At 38.9% G+C, this 24,256-nt stretch overlaps 1 protein-coding gene across 9 annotated transcripts in view; it reads right to left on the reverse strand.

The window, feature by feature from the left end:
- Nucleotides 1-24,256, reverse strand: part of HERC1 (HECT and RLD domain containing E3 ubiquitin protein ligase family member 1) — an 89,742-nt gene that overhangs the window by 13,911 nt on the left and 51,575 nt on the right. For 4 of the 9 annotated variants that reach the window (XM_085070884.1, XM_085070890.1, XM_085070882.1 and 1 more), the window contains exons 29-56: nt 23,564-23,801; nt 22,457-22,650; nt 21,381-21,536; nt 21,053-21,159; nt 20,719-20,829; nt 20,461-20,637; nt 19,564-19,803; nt 19,288-19,371; nt 18,286-18,806; nt 15,909-16,684; nt 15,184-15,382; nt 14,136-14,296; nt 12,873-12,989; nt 12,454-12,685; nt 11,634-11,758; nt 11,166-11,386; nt 9,733-10,001; nt 9,171-9,223; nt 7,739-7,939; nt 6,961-7,135; nt 6,501-6,771; nt 5,888-6,101; nt 4,878-5,134; nt 4,301-4,428; nt 3,403-3,530; nt 2,635-2,835; nt 1,686-1,816; nt 454-653 (exon numbers count right to left, since the gene is read on the reverse strand). In XM_085070884.1, the coding sequence (XP_084927010.1) occupies nt 454-653; nt 1,686-1,816; nt 2,635-2,835; nt 3,403-3,530; nt 4,301-4,428; nt 4,878-5,134; nt 5,888-6,101; nt 6,501-6,771; nt 6,961-7,135; nt 7,739-7,939; nt 9,171-9,223; nt 9,733-10,001; nt 11,166-11,386; nt 11,634-11,758; nt 12,454-12,685; nt 12,873-12,989; nt 14,136-14,296; nt 15,184-15,382; nt 15,909-16,684; nt 18,286-18,806; nt 19,288-19,371; nt 19,564-19,803; nt 20,461-20,637; nt 20,719-20,829; nt 21,053-21,159; nt 21,381-21,536; nt 22,457-22,650; nt 23,564-23,801 (5,887 nt within the window). The remainder of the gene's footprint in view (nt 1-453; nt 654-1,685; nt 1,817-2,634; nt 2,836-3,402; nt 3,531-4,300; nt 4,429-4,877; nt 5,135-5,887; nt 6,102-6,500; nt 6,772-6,960; nt 7,136-7,738; nt 7,940-9,170; nt 9,224-9,732; nt 10,002-11,165; nt 11,387-11,633; nt 11,759-12,453; nt 12,686-12,872; nt 12,990-14,135; nt 14,297-15,183; nt 15,383-15,908; nt 16,685-18,285; nt 18,807-19,287; nt 19,372-19,563; nt 19,804-20,460; nt 20,638-20,718; nt 20,830-21,052; nt 21,160-21,380; nt 21,537-22,456; nt 22,651-23,563; nt 23,802-24,256) is intronic. The other 5 variants (XM_085070886.1, XM_085070889.1, XM_085070888.1 and 2 more) reach the window with 5 other exon arrangements.

Here is a 24,256-nt window from a genome sequence, read left to right on the forward strand (position 1 = left end):
CAAAATATTAGTGGTCTGGTATTAACTTACAATATCAGTAGTCTTCACCACCTTCTTATAAAACTATATTGCATCAATCAATCTAAAGTAGAAAGATACAGATAAATGCATCTGCTCCCAACAGATAAATGCATCTTTTTCCTATTCCTCACACCCTGTAGCTTTTCCATTTCTACTAACAACATATTCTCAGAAGAAATACTTGGATGAAGCAAAAATATTTCTAGCAGGACCAGCACCCACAGGTCATGGAGAAAACAGCTGGTAATACAATCAGGGTCACTCTTTTCATTAGAATTCTGAAGCCTTACAAATTTCCTGGCAACTGACTTAGTGAAAGAATGTTATGGTAAAAAAAAAAAAAAACAACCCTTTTCTTTGCTCTGGACACTACAGGCTGGTAGAAAAGACCTGCAAAAGAACTACAGAAGCAACAGAGAAGCAGTGACTTACGTAGCTAACAAAAGCTGGGCCTTGGGTCCTTTCCCTGGCAGAGCACACCAGGCAATGCCATTCACCAGAGCCGGGTGGGACAGGGAATGCAGGCGCCTCCAGCATCCTCCCAGACAGCCCCAGAGCTTCACTGTCTCCTCTTTGGCACAGGTCAGGAGAATCTTCCCAGTAGGATCCCACTTCATACTAACAACCATATCCTATCGGATTTGAAACAATGAAAAGCTGGTATGAAGTAACAGTAAGGAGGAGGAAATTTAATTCTCAAGAGCTAATGTAACTTTTAATTACTAATTACACAAATTTTTTATTCTCAAATATATCACTATGGAGAAAGTGAGCTGCAATTATGAAATAATACTTTTCAGAATTATGGAGTTAAAAAGACTTGTACAAAATTTGCTGAAAGAAACTAAATGGAAAGCATAGAAAAAGGTGTTTTCTTTCCACTGCAAACCTCTCTTGATTACCCTCCCCAAGGAAGTAGACAATATTTCCTTTTTTTTTTATGTTATGAAATTGTAGTACAAATTTCTGTAATGGTGCATGGTTCAGAAACATATCAGGCAATGGCCAGATGTAGCTTAGAGTCTGAGGTAGGAAACAGCCCATACTAAGAAGCCAAGCACAGATTTATGACCACAGTGTGTTCCCTTCTAAGACTGCCCTCCTTCACACACTCAGAGCAGCTCATGGAAGCACTCAAGATGCTTTTACTACACCCTACATTTGAGGAATTCTCTTCTTCACCTAACAAATAACTCATGGACTTTTAACTACTCTTCAGTATATATTGGCCAAATCAAAGGTTCTAAAACTTTGCAACTGCATATTTACAAAAACACCTTTTGCTTTGCACAAGACTAAACAAAAATTTTGATCATGGGACATGATCAAAATTAAAATTCATTATGAGGACTTTTACCAATTAGAGCAATTAGTCTTTTAAATCCAGCCATGCACAGCTGTGTGCTTAATTCACTCCTGTCACTGTATGTACATACACTTCAGTCTCTGATAGCAAAATAGGGTATCAAGTTTATCTTTCCTTTTTTTACATTTGATAGAGGGTTCCTTTAAAACACATTATGTTAATATGTGTATTAGAAATAAGTGTGAGTTTTTAAAACAAACTGCATTTGTCTTTATAAATAGCTTTCAAACAGAGAGAACAGCTTAAACAGACCTTACCTACAAAAATGCTACACTAGTTTTAAAAAGATCAGCTCTACCTTGTGTGCATCAATGAGAACAACTCCTCCTTTCTCAGTTGGTTCCTTTGTTCCTATGAGCAATTTTCCATCTGAATAGCCAACAGCAAATGGTCTGTCTTCACTGAACCAGGCCAGGCATGTGACAGACACTGCATGAACAGAAACACAAACATTCATTAAACTGAACTTCACTTCTGCCAAAGAGGTTTTTGCAGTGCAGTTGTCTAAACGATGAAGTGTATAACAATGTCCCCCACCACCAAGGTCACTTAACATACTTTTGGTCTGAAAATTTTCTTGAATTTATATGGTAAAGGTGTAACTGAGTGCCACTGTAACGACAGCTGTTGAAATTATTTTGTACTAGTTTCCTCATTCTTCTCTTTATTAAAATAATTGAATTTATATTCCTGGCATAGTGAAAAGAAGGGCAAAGAAAAAAAGGTAGACTGAATCCTATACAAGTATCTGAGATAGCGATACTTATAAAAACCCTCTGAAAACAACTTGCCTTTCTTAGCAAGTAGATATTGCCTCACTTGATTCTACTAAAAAAAAAAATCTGTACATTTCCTGAAGAAGCAATATGTAAAACCACACAATACCACCAAAGATGTACTACTTGATGTCCTCTGGAACTGGAACTATAAAGGAAAAAATGGCAATCACTGAGCAATTCAAATGACACTGACTGCGTGCTATGTGCAGACAGAGCAGACACTGCAGGGGATCTCTACAGATTGTCCACAATGGCAAGGAATGGCAGGATTTGACCAGTTTGCTCCAAACTGTTTGCTTCTGCTGTGGGGGCAATCAGGGTGCAGATGGAGATCTCACAGACTTTTCTCTTTTCACAAACCAGAAACTACATCCCATGAACAATAGCCAAAAATGGTTATATACTTGCTTAATAACAAGGCGGAATGTGTTCACAAGTTTAATTTCAAACACCGATCGAGTCTCTTACCATCCTTTCTGTAGCAGTGCTCCAGTTCCAGCCGGTGCATGGCTGAAATATCTACCACTTCAATAAGAGCCAGAGATCCATCCATGCGCCCAATTAACAATAATTCTGGAGCATCTCCTGTCCATGCTGCAGCTGGTCCTTCTTCTGGCCAGGCTAGAGCAGATACCCAGTGAGGCTGAAGATCTAATAAGCCTTTTCCTCCTAGGAGACCAAAATGTCTTTTATAACTACATCTTCATAAAGAAAAGCAAACAATAATACTTTCCATGGGGAAAAAAATTCAAGAGATCTTATTTAGAGCTAGGACATAGTACAAGTTCTCCAAAGTTAAAAGAATACAAAGCAATGGCTCACTAATCCATGCAGACACAAAATCTAGGTAACAAATCTTAATTATCATTCAAGTGACATAGTTTTGTTAAGAAAGGAAGCTGAATTCTTCAGCACTCAGTAAATTCACACTTTTCCTGGGGACTGTCTATTACCATGACCAGGGTAACTGGTGATTTTCTTAAGTGCAAAGCAACAGAATGAAGCTTCCAGGATTACAAATGACAGGGAAAAGAGTCTTCTTCTCAAAGATGTAAATCACATATTCATTTGGGGCTAGTTACTTTCTCTGACTAGAGAGGCTCATAAGACATTGTGGTAGATGGTAGGCATTTAAACTGGAGAGTAAAACACTGGGGTAAACAAACACGCAGTGACTGAGCAGCTCCCCTAGAAATATGCTGTACCAGAAGTGCTCACAGGTGGTTAAGAACATACCATTGACTTGCCAGATGTTCACCATCTTTTCTGTAGCTCCAGCCAGGTACTTGCCACTGATGCTCCAACAGACAAGAGATAAACTAAGGTCACTGGGTGACCCCAGACTTTCTTCAGAATCACCTTCTCTGTAATAGAATTAAGTAATGAAATTAAGAGGGCATTTCCTTTAAGCAGACAGGAGGACATAGAACTCAAAATATCCAAACTAGAATCTGGAGACCTACCATCATTGCAGATTTACAAATGTATTTTTTTGTTCACAGTACTACATTACCTCTAAAACCACTTCAAATTACAGAATGAGATACTAGTTACTTCCAATAAATTTCAAGTTAGGTTTCAAATGGAAACTCTTTACCTTTACCTACTTAGTGCTCAAATGTAACATCTTCAGCGAAGGCAAAATTTTCAGAAAAGTCATGAAATGAAACAATAGCTTGGACAAGAAATGAAAGAGGCGCATCTTGCTACCAGTTCTACTTTAAATTCTTCCTCCTGTTACAAGGTTGTTACACTGTTGTAAAATTCCATTTTAAAGACTGCTTTGGCTAACTCTTACAGGGTCACTGATACATTTAATTGCCCGTACAACAGCCACATTTTTTATTGCTTGTAGTACCAGAAAAATGAGTTTTTATTTAACCCATTTCCCCTTATATCAAATAAATAAGGATGTTTTTAAATAGTTTTGACATGCTCTCTTTATACAGACTCTTACCAGGTTGATATTTAAGTTCTGTTCTCAATTTTAATTTATTTAAGTTGTTTTGCATGCCAGAAACACAGCAACAGGAAACAAATGAGCGCAAGAGATACTGCAGGGTTGACTGTTTTCCTCATCCTGCACAATTACAGCTTAAATTAAATATCTGGCTGTTGTAAAGATTCAACTTACAGCTTGTTGAGCACACACGTCTGTTGCAATGAATATTGCTTCTTTGTCACATTCCACACTCTGATGGTGCCATCATTTCCACTTGTTGCCAAAAGTCCTTTTTTATTGCACCAAACACATGTCATGACCTACAAATATCAAAATAATCATGGTAAAACTGGAATTTAAACTCAGGTATGTTTGCTCACTAATATTAAGTGAGCAAATGAGACAGTTATTGAAATACTCTCTAACAATCAAACTAGATTTATTTTTCTACTTTTACAGCATTATTTAGTGCAATTAAACAGGCTTGATAAGGATGCCACACTTCATACACACCCATGCTCCACAGGCTGTTATTACATAGAACACTGCACAAAGATGTTAACTACTATGACAGAAAAATTAATGCAAATTAAGACCTAGCCTGACGAAGTATTCAGGGTGGTTCTGCTGACTTCGTGTACCGTAAGAACACTTTCATGGCCCCTTTAATTAAAGCTTCAAAGCAGCTGAACATCTTAGTGCAGCAGAGATGCTCTAGCGTGGCAGAGAGAGCACCCTGTGGATGCAGCCCCGGGGTAACTCTGCTTACCCTGTTCTGGTGAGCCTCGAGCTTGATGAAGGAGCACTTGCGCAGGTCTCCGCCCATGTCGGCGAGGGTCTGCGGCACGCTCTGGTTGTCGCGGTCGTGCGCGGCCAGCGTGCGCACCAGCTGCTGCGCCGCCCACTGCCGGTGCTGCGACGACAGGCGCGACGACAGGCAGCACGCGGCCAGCGCGTTAGCCAGCTCCAGAGGGCCTACAGCAGAGGGATCATAGGAAGGATGGGCATACAAATGGGCAATTAAACCTGCTTAGACAAAACAGTGAGATGATGCCTAGATGAGTACCACACAGAGTTACACACGCCAACACAGCAATAGCCACAATTTCCAGAAAGAGATTAGCGAGCATCTTATTAGAACGTTGCAATCGTGTCATCTATTAGAACGCTCTTCTGATCCTAACAGAAAAATAACCCCAGCTCCATTTTCACAAAAAGGCCCTTAGGAATAGAATTATAAGTAGCCTTATTCCCACCATATGGAAAATGGTTGCTCAAAGAGCGAGTGCTTTCTGAACAGGAAAAGCCTCCTCTTGACAGAGACCTGCCACTGTCACTGCCCTGTCCTCCCCTCTCTATCTCAGCAACACCCTGAGGGGAAGGCACAACGGTTGCTTTGTGGCTCCCTGACCTCTGGAAGCAGAGGCAGCACAAATTTCTGCCTCAGACAAGGACAGCATTTGTGTAGCAGCAATCAGCTGTTACCTTCCTTAATTTCATCAGGAGGCACAACCAGCCTCAGCGCCTCAGCACTATGGCTTCGAATACACACATGTTCAGACTTTTTTTTAAAGTGATGAAAGATGCAATTATAGAATACGATCATATTTCTAAGTAAAATGTGTGTTATAAACTGTAACATTCCTTTGATCAAAACAGCTTTTGTACATTTTTGAGAGTGCATCTATTTATACATTATTCTAGCAAGTCTCTCCCCTAAATATAAATCAGGAACTGAAGAGCTAATGATTAATATTTAAAAACAAAGCTGTATCATACCTTTCTTTTCAACTTCAGCTTTATCATAATTTGGCCTCAGTTTGGCCCCTTTGTCTGCCAACAATGCTACAAGTGCTTGAGTAACCACAAAATTTGGAGATGTAACAAGTTTGTTTTCTTCTGCAATTCCTCTTAAAAAACTTGGCAAAAATTTTCGCTGAATTGGATCATCAACTGTTGTCAAGTTCACACCAGTTGCTGCAGAAATCAAATTCTAAAAAAAAAAAAAAAAAAAAAGTGAAGACAATAAATAATCAGAACAACCAGAACTATGAAACTTAGAAATATTTTCAGTGGCATAAATCATGCATAGTTTTATAGATTTTCCTTGTTTTTCCTGTGCTCTGCATAGAATTGATTCAACTGAAAAACCAAAACCTTAACAGAAAAGCCCTATGAACATAAAAAGCACATCCCTTTTTCCCACTTGAAAAGAGTACTCAGCAAAGACACAGACAGTTACTTGATTTTTACCAACAACCAAACACACCCCTATGCAAAGCCAAAAACAAGGACTCTAAGGAGATCCTCAGACTGAGGGCAGCCTCATCCCAGTTGAGAGGGTAAAAGCACACATGACCAAAGCAGTCTACAGTAAGTACTGAAGTCCTACCTGTGTACACAACTGCACCAGCAGCTTTGCAGCACTGGGAGTGTTAGATGCCAAACAGCCAACTGCAGTGCTCAGGTAGGCAAGGCAAGAGATGGGCTTGCTGGTTTTGCTGTGGATGCCCCTGGACCTCTCTGTGGAGCTGGACACTGTGGATGGGCTTGTGGACAGGCCTGCCCTCCCTGCTGCTGCCAGGCACATCAAACGGACCAGAGTGCGGATGTCTGTTAACCCCAAGGATTCCAGACCAGCTGCCAGGCTACAGCTGGAACCACTGTGAAAATGGAGATAAAAGCTCATGGTTCAAAAGAACAAAATCAACGCTTTTTCTCTTAGCAGTATTATGTAAGTACATAAACAAGAACCCCTTCCCCAATCAGTTTAAAAATGCATCCTTAGCAAACAGAACTGGGTAACTGGTTCCAAAAGAAAAGGGGAAAGTGTTGCCAAGGATGCCACAAACCTGACAGACAGAAGTGAGAGTGCTCTCATAACCATCGTTCTTGCCAGGAGCACTTGGGCAGCAGCTGTCACTCTTCTGAGAGCCATGACACGGTCGTGTGGATTTACCAGGGCAGCTGCTTGTTCTCCTAAGGTTATCCTGCCAGAAGAACTTTTTTCTATTGAGCCGTGACAGCCTTGGAAATAATGATGATTTGCATTAGTGTTTAAAGAAAAACAAAACATTATCATATAGTAATAAGCACAGAAGCAAAGTTGGCCTAAGTTACTCATTTTTCAATATTTCATATATGGAGAACTACAATGATAATGACCAAGAGGAAAACACACTCCTGAAATACATTCCATAATTTAATTATTCATTATTTTCAAAGATACAGGAGCACAACTTGACATATAATTCCTCTGGTTCCCTTTCCCATCAGAGAGGACTACTTTTAAGTCCCAGTTTAAATCCATTCACTGAGTTCTGAAAAACATGTTACTGGCATCCACTGTTGAAGTATGGTCACAAATTTTATTAGCAAAATTCAAGCTTTCTGTCAATTCATACTGCCTCACACTCCTCTCTTTAGTTTCCCCATAATAAAAGGACAATTTAGAGCCTCTCTTCACTTCCTCATGGTGGCAGGCAGGGAATACTGTCAGAATGCTCCTGCCTTGCCTCTAGAAAAACCACACCAAAGGGGAGGAGGTAGTGATAATGGTATCATTATTGTTGTTGCTGCTGTTCTTGCTATTATTACTATTTCATTAAATGAAACACATTTCAGATGTACCTATTTGCATCAGTGTTTCTTCCATGCTGTTGGTGGCTGTCACCATTGCAACTGAAGCACCCAGAGGGTCACTGTCAGGGAACTGAACAGGCTCGGGTACAATGCGTCGATCATTTAACCCAAGAGGTCCAGCCAGTAATTCAAACTCCTCTTCTCCTGTCAGCTTTTCATCTTCGTCTACATCTAACATATCCCAGTCTTCTAGAATGGGAGAAATGTAATTAGACTTGGTTACAAAAGCTCAAATATTAAATAAGTTCAATTAATTAAAAAAACAGTACAGGTTATAAAATGTGTGTAATCTACAGCACAGCAGCATTAAAAACTCATCTTCTGATGTTGACATAGACACAACAAAGTAAATCAGAAAAAACAAACCCTACTCTTCCCCCTCTCTATTCAACTTGATATTTATTGTGCACAAAAGTTTTATGGAGGATTCTCTGATTTATCAAACTAGCTGTTCTTTAAAAATACAGATGTTAGAGGTCATCACACACAACACAAGGCAGCTCCAAAACCTGGCATACAGTGAAAAGTGCAGACATACATTTGTGCTTGAAATCATGGTAATGAGTGTGTATTCCAAAGGACTGAATAGTAAAGACAGATGTTAGAAATTTCTGGTCTTCATATTTATCAAAAAAGCATGCATTACCTCATGGGTTATAACCGTAGACCCAGGCTTTTGCTTTTCCTTCCCAGGGAATTAAAAAACCCCCAAACAACAAAGAAAAACTACTTTAACTGCAACTCAGTGAGGCACTTCCTTCACTTGCCAACCATTTACACACAAGTGAACTTGTATTTACTGACCTCTTCTGCTCTCTCTCACTCCACCCACAGTAGAATCAGAACATCTTTGATCTACAGCAGACAGATTTGCCCTAAGTTCTGGAGAACTCACTTAATCTCAAATAGACAAATGTGGTAAATCACACAATTGTAATCATGGGAGCTACAGAAAGGACCAGAGTCAGCCACTTGGGAAAGGTTCCCTAGAAACACTAGAAATAATCTGTTTGGAGTGAAAGCCACCCTCAGGACACTCTCTGCTCAGACAAAGGGAGAAAAATTAGGAACAAGACTAATTGCAGACAGTGTTTTAGAACACTGACTTACACTAATTAATTTCTCCCACAAAGACAGCTGAAGAAAGGTATTTGAACATAAGGCTTTGCATGTGCAGTTCTGGGCATAACATCTCCTCACAACACCTTATCACCCCAAGTTATGTACTTGCCATTTCAGCTGCTTACATGAAAGACAGGGGAAAGAAGTCACTGATTTTTTTTTCTGATTTGACTAAAAAAATCCCCCAAACTAAAATACTCTACCTAACTGGAAGAAGATTTTAAAATACACCTTCAAGTTTATTTGCATGAAAGTACCTTTCTGAAAAAGCAAAACCCTTTGCAACTTAAAAACATACCTTCATAGACACTGTCTTGTTTACCTATTAGATCAGGAGCCTGGCCTTTGTACCTGTATGAAAAGATAACAAAGAAAATTACTGAGTGGCTCTAATATTTTATAAATATGCATAACAATTTTTAATTTGGTTCCCTGTTTAGTCTAACTTTACTCTTAGGTCTACATGTATTTATGAATTATTCCAGAAGTGGCTAGTAACAGAGAAATAGATAAAAGGGCTTCTAAGAGTGTGTGTGGAGGGGGGAAGCACTTTGCAGTCCTAATGTGTAAAAGGTCCATTAAAAAATACTGGAGTTGTCAGACAAAACCAGTAAAGAGTTTTCAAAGTCACTAAGTAGGCAACATCCCAAAAAATTATTCCTTGTTTTTCATTTAAAAACCAGAAATATCAGTCAACCCTTTTTTTTTCTAAATATGCATTTGGTGAATACAGAGAATGATTTTAAGTATCAGAAAATCCTGCTAGGAATTCTTATCTCTTAAACCAAACTTTTAAAATGTTGATGGCTTGTAAACAGGGTTTGTTTCCTTTCTTTACCCACTGTCTTATATTTCTGTACCTTTCAGAAGTTGATGCTTTTGATTTGCTCTTGAGGGCTAAGTATTTCTCCCTGCAGATGCCACACAGTAAGTAGTAGGGGTTTCCACTGCCACACTCCCCACCGAACCAGCCATCCACGTAGGAGCCGTTGCTGCGGTAGCCCTGGCGATTGGCACTGCGACCACAGCCAGGGTGGTTCCTCTTCATGTGCTGGTTGAAGCTGACCACACTGGACTCACACAGCTCACAAACCACCACTTCTTCTCTGTCTTCAGATTCACAAACATGCTGCACAAGAACGTTTTCACACTTATTTGTACAGAATAAATATCTCACCTTAGATATAAAACATGCCAATATTCTTAGGTGGGTGTCCCTGCACATTTTGTGTCACACAGTGATATTTATATGGTTAACTTGTACAAAAGCAAAGCAAAAAACATACAACTTATGAAAAGCACACCATTGCAGAGCAGGAAAAACATTTGGAAGTAAAGTCTCAGATGAGACAATTTCCTGTTTCATTTCAGATTGACTCAAAATTCTTGACAGTACAACTTTTCATTTGTAACCCTATCACATTCAACTGTCTTTATCTGGTTCTCCTCAGGACTTGTCTGAAACCAGATCTAACCAAGGAAAAGAATCCTTTTTTGGTTTCAATCAGATTTTACACATGCTGAGCATTAACAATTACCATGTGTCAGCAAATATCAAGGTTTTACCTCAATATGAAGTTCATGTTTCATAATTACATTTCTGTCCTAAGTCAGTAATTTCATTGAGATGTGTCAGTGAAACAAGTGCTCTGAAAAATTACATATGCATACAGACAATTGCTTCCGTATCAAAGCTAGGTAACATTGTAATTAGGAGATGAAAAGCTGAGTCGGATGTGTTGATTGTCTAATCTGACATGGATAATCCAAAGACTGACAAACTGCTGTTATTGTTTTTCACCTCAAAAATTTAGTGCTCCATACAACAATTCAGGGAAGACTGTCACCACATCCTTCCCAGACAATGAAATACGTGACATGATTAAATTAAGAGAAATTGATTTAAATGCAAATTATGTTGCTGCAGATCAGATACTGTCAGTAGTAGCAGGAGAAGAAACATTTACGACTGTGTTTGTTATCTCACACAGCTAAGCCATCTGGAACACCTACTTGATTTCTAATTGGTATCATGAGAACAACTATACTACTTCTCATCTTTCAGAGGAGGGAGAAGAAAAGCTACACACACGTGGAAGTGCAGAGCAAGAAACACATGAAATCACTATTTTTAATCTAGAAGTGATGCTACAGAACACAAGATTTTAAGCACTGCTGGCACTTAGTAAGGTATTTTCAAACAGGATATAAGCATAAATGTTACTTTAAATTTAAAAATATGAGCATGCAGAAAGCAGTAAGTTAAAGCAGCCCCCGCTGCAGTCACACACACCCAGGTAGGCCAATCCAGTACCTCTGGGATCCACATTCCCAGAATATCATTATCACTAGCCAGATCTTGCCCAAACATAGCTTCCATCGCTTCATCATCAAGGTCTATCTCCAACTCCTCATCCAAGTTGAAGTCATAAAGTGCCCCTGGATCTTGCTGCAAGGATATCCCTTCCCTGCGGCTCTGGTTCCTGTGCGCCTGCACTGAGCGGTACAATCCCGCTCAAGGGAGGAAAAGAGATAAACAGCAAAGGAAGACTTTTATTTTCCACAGCAAAGACATGGCTGTACTTTCAATTTCCCTTTTGTCTTCAACTCCTCTGCTAAACAATCTATCCCCATATAAAACTCTTAAATATACATCGGCACACGTAAGAGAAGGTGTTTTCTAAATGTCATGCCAAGTCCCAGTCCCCCTCCTATTCATTTCCTGGAAAAGCCAAGCCCTTGAAATTCTTTCAGTCCTTACCAGCACGTGCCAGCAGGGTTCGGGCAGCTAAATCAAATTTGTGTCTCCGTGTGACAGCTGACCGACTTCGAGAGGGAGGTCCACTTGCAGCAGCTGCATTATCCACATGATCCATATTATCAGGGCTACAGGAATTCAGAATTTGCAGGTAAATCACAGCAAGTTTTAAACAACCACATACAGTAACTGAATCATATTTATTAGCATATTTTCCTTTCTTTAATGAAAGAAAAGGAATTTGGAATTCAAGGATCTTCAGTTTCAATAAGCACGTACATACTGTCTTTTTGACTGTGAGATTTACCCCAAACAAATTAGATGCAGCCATGTGAACACCTATTGGATCCTCCAGAGTGCCTGGCACAAATTCTGGGAGAGCACTCATTTTATACTAGGTTAACTCAGCTTGACCTAGGCTTTTTTCCTGCTCTTTAAAAGAAATAAAATCAACATCTCTGTTGTTTCTGGCTGAGTAAATTCACCCTTGGCCCTAAACGTGAATTTGGCAAAACATGAATTTAATGGAATTTTGCTTTATTACTAGGTCTTTTATTTAAAACGCAACTACAAGTCCCCCCCCCTTTTTTTTTTTTTTGTCATGAAGAAAACATGCTCAGTTACATTCTTCCCCAGTACTGCACACTAACAGTACTGGAAAACAAATGCACTATGTACACCTAATTTAATTGCCTCTTTGCCTCTACTCATGCTGTAACAAAATTCAAAAGCTGGATTACAAATTAAAACTCAGCAACAATGGATTTGTGAGATTTCAAGTTCCAGGAATAGATTACAAACAATTACAAGAAAATTATTTTACCTTTCACTAAAGCCTTCCTCCATTTCAGTGGCATCAGCAGAAGGGATATCACCTGGAGACTGCAAATAGCAATGATCACTGGATTTCCCACCACTTCCAGAGATGATTGTCCCATGCCGCGACTCTGCAGTCCCCTCTGACTGGGGCTCTTCATCATCTTCATTTCCAGGGTGTTCTATCATCCACATGGCCAGCACTGTGATATTCTGTGCATCTGCTTCTCCCCTGGCACCTGAAAGCAAGAAAACCACACTTCAGAACTGTATTTTAGCATTGAAGGTTAGAAAAAAAAAAAAGAATCAATCTGTACTTCCACATAAACCGTTACAGAACTTAAAAATTAAGTATTCTATTGGAAAAGAAGTGTTTCATGTGTATCCAATTTTTCAGTTTAAACTGATATTATAACTATAGATTACCTGTAGCTTCCATAGCTTTTGCAATTTGCCTGAGGGAGAATCCCATTTCTAGCAAGGGAACAGCAATGGCAGGAGGAGGAGGGGATGTTGAAAGTCGGCTGCTTGGATCAGACAAAGCTTAAAAGACAAAAATGATAAATGTAAAGCTCATAGATCTTTCTCTAGTGTTACTTCATTACACCTCACTTTGATATATCAGCTTCAACTAAGGGAACAACTGTTCTCAACTCTTCTCTCAATTACTTGCCACAAAGTAAGATACTTTCTACAACAAAACCAGATAGTGTTCATTCTTATTTGTAACAGATTACGTTCACTGATTCTGTTTGATCAAGTAGGATACTGATGATATGCAAAAAACTGTTGAAGAAATTTCTATTGTTTTCATTTGGAACTATATTAAATTATCTATTTGATCTCTAGGTAGCCTAGAAAAAGTTATCCTTGACCAAATCAGCAAAATTCCCTAATGGTGAGCTCACTATACATTTCTCTTAAGGTACAGAAAGAGACCTCAGCTAAACTGGTAACGTATTTGCAAAGTCTCTCTGTGGACGATGGCTGTATTTCTGAGCAGAGTCCTTCAGGGGACTCTAATGGGGCCAGGTACTGCCCCAAAACCACAGCTTCTTTATGACATGCCATAAAAGTGGTGTCTGACCAGTGAAAGCAAAAAATGTACTAACTAACAAACACTGGTCTAAAGGCACTATCATGACTAGAAGCAACTCATCTATAATTAAACCAAAAGGAAAAAAAAAAGGAGATGTGAAACTGAGCAGACCAGCAACACATGAACCCAGTAAATCCCCGAACTAATAGCACAGAGGTAAGGGCAAGAATAAAAAGTACTGGCACATGTGCCCTAAAATACATCAATTCTTGTTTTCTGTGTGGTATGTGATCTAACAAAAGCTAGAACATTAGTGCACTTACCAGCAGCACACAACCAAGAAAACAAGCCCAAATCAGATGAACATTTTGAGGCAATTACAAATTATACTTCATTATTGTTTTATACAAGCAGTTTGTAATCCAATCAACAGCTTTTAAGAACTCACTTTATTTGCTTGATAAAGCCTACAGCTACATAATCCATATTTTTTTGTCTGAAGGTAGTCACTAAAAGGTTTTCAACAATGATTTGCATGTTAGTTTGCCTTAAAAAAAATTCTGCTGGCTTTCCATCTCTTGAAACACAGCCCCTGAACTCCTGTGACTTTACTAACTTGTCCCCATTTCTACCTACACTGCCAAGTTTACCTGTGCGATTGGCAGGCCTTGCAGACTGGGAATCAGGAGAGGTCAAACTTTGTCTTCTTCCAACTTCATCTGAAGGAGATGTTGGTAAAGAAGATATTGGAGGAGTCTGAGCACGTCGTGCTGGAAGTACAGTTGTAGTAGGGTAACTGGAGAACATTTGCCTTGAAAAAAGAACAATATACATTTATATTACACAGACCTGTGCTGAAAAAGGTCTCACACAAGAAATACATCAAATTAGAGTGCGCTTGGCAAATCCTACTTTATGCAATTGAGTTTTTTAAGGGTAAGACACAACACGTACATAGAGGAAACTGCTCATTGCTATCAACTTGATCTGTACAGTTACCTTCTAAGCAAGCACATTAAAAAAAACCCCTCACAGACCAGGAGCTGTCCTAGGAGATAAAAGATAAATAAACACTTTTCCCATTTCCACAGTTTGTTCAGAACTCAGGCTAACTAATAAATCAGGTGAGTATTTGATTTCACTGTTCTAATATGAGGATATTGTTCTGGCTTTTATCAAATTCCATCTGCAAAACCTCGATGAATTAATAAACTTAGAAAAGGATTCTATGCAAGGTAAAGCAGATTTCCTTCGACAAGACAAATTGCCTCTGCAAATTCAATAGTTTATCTTTCACTTCAGTATGTAACGGTAAGCTGAAACAACATCTTAGCTTACAGAACGTTACCTACCAAATAAAAGGTATTCTAGTTTGAGAATGAAAAATATAGAATTTCAGATTTACAATTTAAACTATACCAAATAAACATGAGAAGTGTGGGACAACTTAAGAAGATAATTTTCTCCTTAATGAATTCTGGTATTATATCTATATACAGTGTATAGTAAATGCTTAACAGCTTTCTAATAAAAACCAAAAAACCTGCAAGGCACAGTAACATTAAACTGTGTCCTCTGCAGAGGCAGTTCTTGACAGCATTTTCAAAGGCTTAGGCAGCTAAAGACATATATTATATATAAACCTCAAAACTAGTTCCACACACCCTCAAAATCATATATGCTGATAGGGTATTTTACCTTAGAAGACTGAGAGGCATAACACCAGGTGATTCTGAAGCTGGAACTGTTTCTGTATCAGTTACTGGAGTAGTAGCAGTGGTGGTATCCTCCAGAGAGCTGCTCATGAAAGATGTTGTGCTAGAAGCAGAAGGGCTGGTTGTAACTGGTGTTTGGGCTTGCTGAGACTGATCACCTTCTTCTACTTGTTGCTCCACTTCTGCAACAGAAAAAAGGATGTTACAGCAATATTAACATAATTGTGTATTTCAAAATAACTAGCCACAGCTAGGATTACTCTCAAAACAGGCAAAAGGGGAAGAAGCCTTAGACATAAAAATAGAGCTGATTAACTATAAAGCTATTTTTAATTCAGCAAGCAGAATTTTTAAGGGTTATTTTTTTGTTGGTTTAGAAGAAGTGAAAAACCTCCTGACAAGGATATACAGTACTGTTCATTTTTTACAAGTACTAAAGACATATTAAAAACTTCTAATTGATATGCATTCACTTTTCAGTCAACTAAAGAATTAGGAAAAAGTAAAAAAAGTCAGTATTATATCTATAAAACAGGAAACCAAGCTTTGCAAAATTTCTCTATCCGATTAAGATTCCTCCACAGTATAACCATTACAAAATGACGTTTTTTTTTTTATTTGTATTTTATTTATTTTTTTTTTATATTTATTGTATTTTAATTGTATTATCACTGGTACTATTAATTCTAAGATAATTTGAAAATGTACCTTGTTTAAGTCTGCCACCAAACTGGTCCTCCAGCAGCCCATGAACCACTAATTTGTAGATCATGGCTTGTGCCCGTTCCAGGTCTGCCAGCCCCAGCGCTCTCTTGATGGGCGAGCGCATGACTGCCCGCTTGACCATGTGCTGCATCAGGAACTGCAGCGCAGCTCGCATCTCCACGTCCTCGTGCACCACCGGCGAGCTGGCACAGTCTGAGTTGTGACCATTTTCTGCCAGCACCTTGGGTATTAACAGCAGCTCAGCATACTTACTACAACTAAGAAGAACACTGAGGGACTTCATAGCACCAAGATAAAGGTAAGAGAGCTGTACAGCTCGAATTTCTGACTGCACTATATCATGACTTCTTGGGGTGTGTTCATGATTCTTTTTTCTTCCTTCAGCGGGTTGGTGTTGGGATTCCATACCTAGTGCTGATGGTTCTAAAGAAAAGGAAACAATTTCATTTTCTGACTTAGAGGTTGTAGCACCGTGTCCTTTGTTATCATCAGCACTTTGGCCTAATCGTGTATCTGATCCAACATCACCCTCCATTTTCTGGTCCATTTCCCCTTTATCTTCAGATTCATGTCTGTGTTTTTTCTCATGTCTCTTGGTGCTTTGCTTTCCCGTATCTTCATGAATGCCAGTCAGATAGGTAAGGTCCAGCAACACAGTAGCTGTCAGCCCACGAAATCTTGCAACATCAAAAGGCAGTGGTTCGCAGGGCTCCAGATTATACAATGGAGTATCACTAGGCGACCAAAAAGTTGGGAAGCTTTAATAAAGATCAGAATGACACAGGAAAAAGCAAGTGAGGGAGAGACAGGAGGAAAGTACAGGAAATAATGTAGGCAAATAAGATGCAAAATATATTTAATAAAACAAACCGATTCTAAAAATTAAATGCAAACAGGGGAAAATGAGGTTATGATCAGAAAACAGGGAGATATGGTTTCAAAGCAAATGCAACAAAGCATACACAGGTTTTCAATAAGCACTGAAACCCAGAAGCCCCACAGAAGCTATCCACTCTGTGCTGATACAGGCCCTACCCATATTATTTATTAGAAATATGTAACAGACTTCTTTTAAGAAATACTACCTTAAGGCAAGTATTACCATCACACCTGAATCCAAATAGGTAAAAAAGCTGATAAAGAAAACTTTATGAACGTTAAGGAAAAGCATTGATTGACCTCAACTATCCATCACCAGGAGCACACTGCTGAGAGCTCCAGACAATTCTGTTTCTGGTGTCAGGACACATCACCTGGTGAGGACAGTGACCTTTGAAAAAGACAGGTCAGAAAGCCCAACAGACACTTATCTATCTGTTCATCTATATTCAGTGGTATTTTCTATTTAGGACTGTTACACTTGACCAACTTTCACTTGAAGCAAGACAAAAATTCAACAGCCCTTATTTCCATACACTTTGTATTTTCCATCCATCCAGAAGATAAATTACTTTTAAATATTCCTTTTATTATCCTAAAACCTTTTCCCATCTTACAGTGTAAACGTCTACTTTAAAACGAAAGCAAGCTTTAGCCTGGTTTTAATAAAGAAGGAGTATTCTGAACCTAATTCAATGCTTTACTAAGAGTTTGACTATGTTCAAGTGCTGTACCACTTCACTCAAACAAAGTTTCAAATTATTTTAAGGGCACTCTCACTTTATGGCTATACTGTCACATGGGAATACTTGAAAGAATTTATATCTGGAACTAAATCAATTGTACTTCAGTATCTTTAGTTAAAGTGACAACAGCCTTTGCAAAGACAAAACAGACATAATGCTGCAACAGCTCTGAGAGTAGTGACCTCGGCTATTTCAGAATGTAATTGTAACTGGCAGCAAAGAAACAAACAAAGAAACAACCCAACAAAAACACAAACAAAAAATCAAAACAAAACTACCAAAAAAACCACCACAAAAAGCTCCCCCCAAAACCAAACACAAAAATCCCCAAAACAAAAAACCAAAAAAATTTACTGCTAAATGTCTTCAAAAGAGTTGTTTAGCTATAGGCAGAAGGAGTTTAAGAAATTAATCTAATCAACACAGCCCCTGTGAGAGCACCAAAAAGCTCAGAGAAGCTTTATTTCAGAATTTCCTTCCAGGTGCTTTCCTTTTGAAGGCATTTCTGCAAGACAAGTGGAAAAGGAGCATCTCCTTTCAGCCTTGAGCCCTCTATGGCAGGTCAGAAAATGAACGAACACTACTTCAAGGCAGCATTAACTTCAACACCACTGAAGTCTAAACTTGCAATAATTGATCAGCACAACTTAAACATAAAATATATGTCACTTCTGAAGATTTCCAACCACAAACCACTACCACCAGATTGTGAAAAGTGTAGGAAATGGGCATACCTGATTGTAATCTCAGCTTCATCCCACTGGACCTTGGCAGAGGTACTGCCCTCCTTCACCACTCCCAGCAGGGTGGCATGACGGCCAGTTTGCTTGTGGACACATCGACCTCCAACTCTGAGACCAGCATCCACCCCACCAATCACTGCCAGGACAGGCCACACCTCCACACAGAGCATCTTCAGCTGCAGCTCCGAAAGCTCCGCCAGGCCATGCCGGCTCTGCTTGCTTTTCTCCTCCTCTTTGCTTTCTTTCTCCTCTCTCACCTCGTTCTCTTCTCGACTTTGAACAGAGCGACTTTTCTTCAGCTTTTGGCCTGCTTCCTTAAGACATGTCTTGATTTTATTCAGCCTTTCCATCATTTTTTTATTGATGCAGTGTGTCCAGCGTTCTGTGCGATGCAGGATTCGAATCAGCTGGATTGTAGCTTCTGCCAGCACTGCAGCAACAGGACTGCAGATGGGGTCACCAGGCAGCAAATCTCTTGGTGTCCCACGCATCTGCATATCACAGATCTTCACCTAAGGGTTTGAAAAGAACAGTTTACAAGTTATCTTCTCAACATACCTGAATAAGCTCTTTTTACAAATACAGGAGTCTCCTGCTGAATACAAATAACTACTAACACTGTCTTTTTGTTTCCTGTGGGATCCCTAGGAAATCCACCTTAACACTGAGCCAAACCTTCATCCTTCAGACTCAAGGATGCTGAAATTACAGTAGTTCATGGTTTCTCACACAAAACTATCCAGAAATCCTAATACTACATTCTCCTTGGTTTCTGGAGAATGGAATTTTGTGTAGAATATGAAGTCTTTAAATCTATTCTAAACAGTAAAATACATTTTAAATTTACAATAGATTACAACAGTTAAAACACCGTGTATCATCAACACTGTTTTGGTCAGTAAGTCAAAGCAGCACCATACAGACTGCTAAGATGAATACTGATTTCATCTCAGCCAAAACCAGTACACCTACACAGACAGACATTTAAGTTACCTTCTCTCCTGGGTTACTGCTATAGAACATAACACAAGGGTATAACTCAGCTGCATCCACATCTTCAAAAGCTAGTTTTGGCTCCTAATGAAGAAACAACAAAAAACCCCCTCAATCTCAGAACACCTTAACAAGCAAAAATATGAAACATGAAAAAGTTATGCCTGTATTATAAACCTTCAAGTACTGAAACTGCCACATTTTCCCTCTCATGCTTATCCATGCCATATTACCATTGCAAAAAAACCCACCAAAAGAACAATTGATGTTAAATACCTCTCCATTCTTCCCAAAGGAAATAGTTCTTGCTTCCATATCTAACACACATGTGATGAAATCTCCTTGGGTAAAGCTTGACAGAGTCAAAGTCTGCTCTCCATTGTGATAGAGGTTGCCACTGTAGGCTCTGTACAGCCACATATCTGAGGTGGTGCGATGGTTGAAGTCGTGCACTGGCCAGCGAGACACTCCAACACAAGTGCCTTCATTGCCTCGGTTCTCCTTCACAATGTAGAACTAGCAGGCAAAACAAACACACAGGGAAAAAAGTCAGGAACATGCACTTTAACACAATAAAGCAATGAAAATCTTCCTTACACATATGTATGTCTACTTTTAACTGTTTTTCACTAAAGCTTTTAATAAGAAAAATAGTAAGCTTATATAGTAAAACCATTAAAAAAAAAAATCACTCCAAATGATGTATTAAACACTGTTCTTGTCAGTCAGGCTTATGTTTCTTTTTGCAAGTAAACAACATGTTTTGTGAAGTGTTTTTCTACAGAAAAAAATCCTAAATCTGCATAATTCAGTTGGTAACTTCTGCAAGACTATGCACATACATGCTGACTATAGATCTTAGGGACAAGTACCATTACCTCTAGAAATGCAGAACACACATTCACAGTCTGCAATCTGTGTGTTGAAATACCAAAATGTCAGCACTCAAAGCAGCCACAAACTCTTCTCTTTGGATTGAAAATCATAGAATCACAGAATAATGTAGGTTGGAGAAGATCCTGAAGATCATCAAGTCCAACCATAAATGTAACAGTGTCATTTACTCAAGAATCTTGTCATAAGCGAAAAGCACAGGCAGCTGTTGTCAATAAATCATAGCACACTTCCAAAACAACACGAGAGAAGTTAAGAAATACACATTTTGCACCCTACCTTCCACTGGTAACACCCAGAAGTAACTCCAGTGGATGCTAAACCATATCCTTTGCCTCCACTTCCATGAGTTAGAATCTGTCCATTCTCCACTATGCAGCACTGAGCTTTCTCAGGATCAAAGGATACTTCCTGGATGGGAAGATTCTCATCTTCATCCTCAGACTCTCCTTGCTTCTACCAGAAATAGGACAAAATATTTGTGGTAAATGTAATTCAGCTGCATTCAGTCACGAGACAAAGTGCAAGCATTGTTACCTGGAGCTTCATTTCTTGTTCTTTCTCCTTTATTTGGATTGCATGTTTGGCCTGGGCTATTGGAGTCTCCCACATGCAGTCAGACAGAAGTGAGAACAGTCGTTCAACAACCTGGGGCATTGGGACAGAATGGAGATCATTCTAACTCCAACACGAGGACAACAGCGACATTACATTGTTAAACTTTGCTTTGTAGGTATCAATGTCAAAATACTTAGTGCTCTTAAATTAACAAACAACTGAGCCTTATTTGATTTGGATTTTGAACAAATCTATGAAACATTTGTAAGTTAAAGAGACATTTTGAAGAAATGAGTGTAAATTTTATAAAGACCTGAGCCATTTGATCATCTTCAACGCCAGATTCACAAGCAGGTAATACAGCTTCTAGTACATGAAGTGCAAGCAGTCTAGTCCTCAGATTGCCAACCAAGGGAACTCCTGAAGATGGAACAATATGTCAATAATCTTAAAATTACTTCTGCTTCAGGCTTGCCCCTGGCTCCATGTCCCCAGTGCCCCAAAGTGTAACCCCTGTACACATCCACTGAAGTTATTTTTAGCTATTCACTATGTAACACACATCCTAACAGGGCTCAATTTTTGGAATTGCGTGACAGAAATGCAAAGTAACCATTGAGCACATTTTGACATGATCATACCTGAGCAGCACTTCTGGGAAGCAATGTTAAGAAGGACTTCTGTCCACTTTGGAGATGCCATCTTGGACTGAATTGCTTTTGAAGACACAACTCTACGCAGGAAAACAAGGAAGTCTCCCAGGTGCAATTCTGCTGCATGTTGCTTTCGGAGGGCAGCTAGGAAGTTAAAGCAAAAGTTTTCATTTACAACCAGAATATTACAACTTGACTAGCAGTCCTTGTTACTGCAACAACCTGTTCAGCAGGTAAAAGCACAGTGATCAGCTATTACATGGTGGCTGGCTGGCAGGTGCCCACCAAGCTGTGCTCTCACTTCTGCTCCTTAGCAAGGCAGAGAGAGAAAATAACATTAAACTTTTGGAGGGCAAGGGAAGGGAGGGAGACCTCTGTGGGAAGACCTCATATTCTAATTCCTGATTAATTGTCTTATTAATTCATCAGCCATTACATCATTTATAAGTCAAGACCGTTAAAACCATGAACAAAACATATGTACACTTAAAGCCAAACTACAATTAAAAATTCTTCAAATACAATTTCCACAGAAATTCAAAATGCTCATTAAGGGACTGCAAGCTATGTGAAAATACCAGTATTTCAGAAAATCTGTTGTTGCAGATTTTTTCATACGACACAGTAGTGTCACCTTCTTGCCATCCACTCAGACTGAAAAATTGTGTAACACAAAGCAAATACAACAATTTCCTGAAGGAAGCTACATTTATTTGCAGATTGAAATTTAGATAATTAAATTCCTATGACCACATTTATGAAAAACACTACCACCACCACCTCATTTATCAAGGAAAACTGTACTCTCTTCCTAATTCCCAACCAGATGAAGTAATTCTTGTTCTCAGCCTGCTCCTATCCTTGCAGCTTTGTGCATCAATTCTGTACAAATCTGAACTGATCACAAAACAATTTGATGACTTTGATCTAATTTACAGAGTTAAAAATGACCCAACAAAAGTCAATACACAATAGAGTGGATGAGGACCTTATCATTCAGTGTTTTCCTCTATTATGTTTTCTGGTATTTTTGAATTGTAACAGAAATTATGCAAGATAATTACCTCTGAAGTCTCTCTTCTCATTATCCCCGTTTGAATCTGCCTTTTTTGATTCCACTTCACCTTCCTCACCTTCCCCTTCCCCAAAGGAAGCCATCAGCATCACACCAGCTTGTGACAACAAGTTCTTCAGTTGGCTGCATAATAAATCTAGCAGGGACTGCACCACCTTTGGGCTCAGTTTATCAGCATAGGTTCTGTACACACACAGAAAAAGAAAGAGCACTCAAGAGCTGATCCAAGGAACAATAATGGCAGCAAGTTACTTTTCCTCATCCTTCACCGTAAGTTTAGATTCTTATTATTATTTTAACCCTCTTTTTAAAACACATTAAAACTGTCTAATCTGTGGAGTCAAAGGATATGTATTCACTACTTTCTAGGGAAAAAACAACTTTGTTAATCAATCATAATTCCACTGCAATTTCCAAAGATGGAGTGTTGCTTCTAAGGGTTTGGGGGTTTTTTTTGGGTGTAGGATCATTGGATTTTTTAACATAACAGATTTGGCAGATAAATGCAATGTATTGTACAAACACTGGAAGGAAGATGCATGCACTGAACATCAAATAATAATCTTGTTTCATATAGAAAATACTTTCTCCACTGGCGTTTTCTTTATTAAGACTAAATATTTAAGTATTGACAGGACTTTGCATGCTGTTCCATGGTCTAGCAGAGTTCCCTATTCCTCAGAAAATTATTTCATATTCTGGAAAGAAGCACAATGTCCTGCTTTGAAGAACTCCTACCACATTATTGGTATTGCTTTTATACAAATGACTTTTACACAGCAACAGAAATCTTATCACATCAACTGAACACACCTACATACAAAACTAAAGTAGGAAAATGGGGATTACCAGAATACAGTTTTTACAGACCACAAAGTTGGAACTATTCAGATGCAAACACACACAACCAAAAATACTTAAACACTAGTTAGTCTCATATGCAACTTACCTATGAATAATGTGACTACTCTTCCCCCCACCCTTCATGTATGTCCTTCTGAGCAACATTTATTGTCCTAACGAAAGCTCACACAAAAGTTTTCAAGGGTGCTGATAAAGTCAATGATGAAGCTCCCCAAAAGCAAGGGACACTCACCCTGTGGTGATAGCCAGGATCTGCAATAGTCTTGTGCTGGCTACTTTCAAAGCTGTGCTGAGCTGAGAAATACCAGTTTTGGGCAGCAGCTGCAGGGGTTGTCCTAACATGGTGTCTGTGCCACACAGCTGGGACAGAACATTCAGCAGACCAGTGGAAATGGCCAAGGAGACATCAACAGGCTGATAGTGTACGCTGAGAGCAAAGACTGTCACCAACAGAAGACGCTGTTGTGCTTCTAGGATGAAAATGAAAATAAAGTTGATTTTAATTAATAAGATGTTCAGAATAAGAATACTAAGACAGAAGAACAACAGATTATTTTTAAAATGTAATTTAGTTAATTAAATTATCAAGGAAAGAGTGAGTCCTGTCAGACACTTTGAGGTAGTCTTTCTGACATACCATTGCACTCCTCTTAACTCAATGTAACTCTCTGTGTCAAGGTTATCATGCAGATCTAGCTTGTGATATATATGTTCTGAGGCTAAATATCAAACCAGAAACTTCGCTCTAAGTTAAGGATAACTGGGTGAAATACTTCATTTTCTACTTGTATTTTATGTTGTTTCTCAAAGTGAAAGAACAAAACAACTCAGGTAAGAATAGCCACTGGGTTCTATCAACAAATTCAGATTCCTCTCTTTTAGGAAAAGAAATCAGACAGATAATTCAGTGAATTCTAGTCACTAA

This window comes from Lichenostomus cassidix, chromosome 10, assembly GCF_008360975.1.
Source record: "Lichenostomus cassidix isolate B80296 chromosome 10, HeHo_3.0, whole genome shotgun sequence".
Classification (NCBI taxonomy): domain Eukaryota; kingdom Metazoa; phylum Chordata; class Aves; order Passeriformes; family Meliphagidae; genus Lichenostomus; species Lichenostomus cassidix.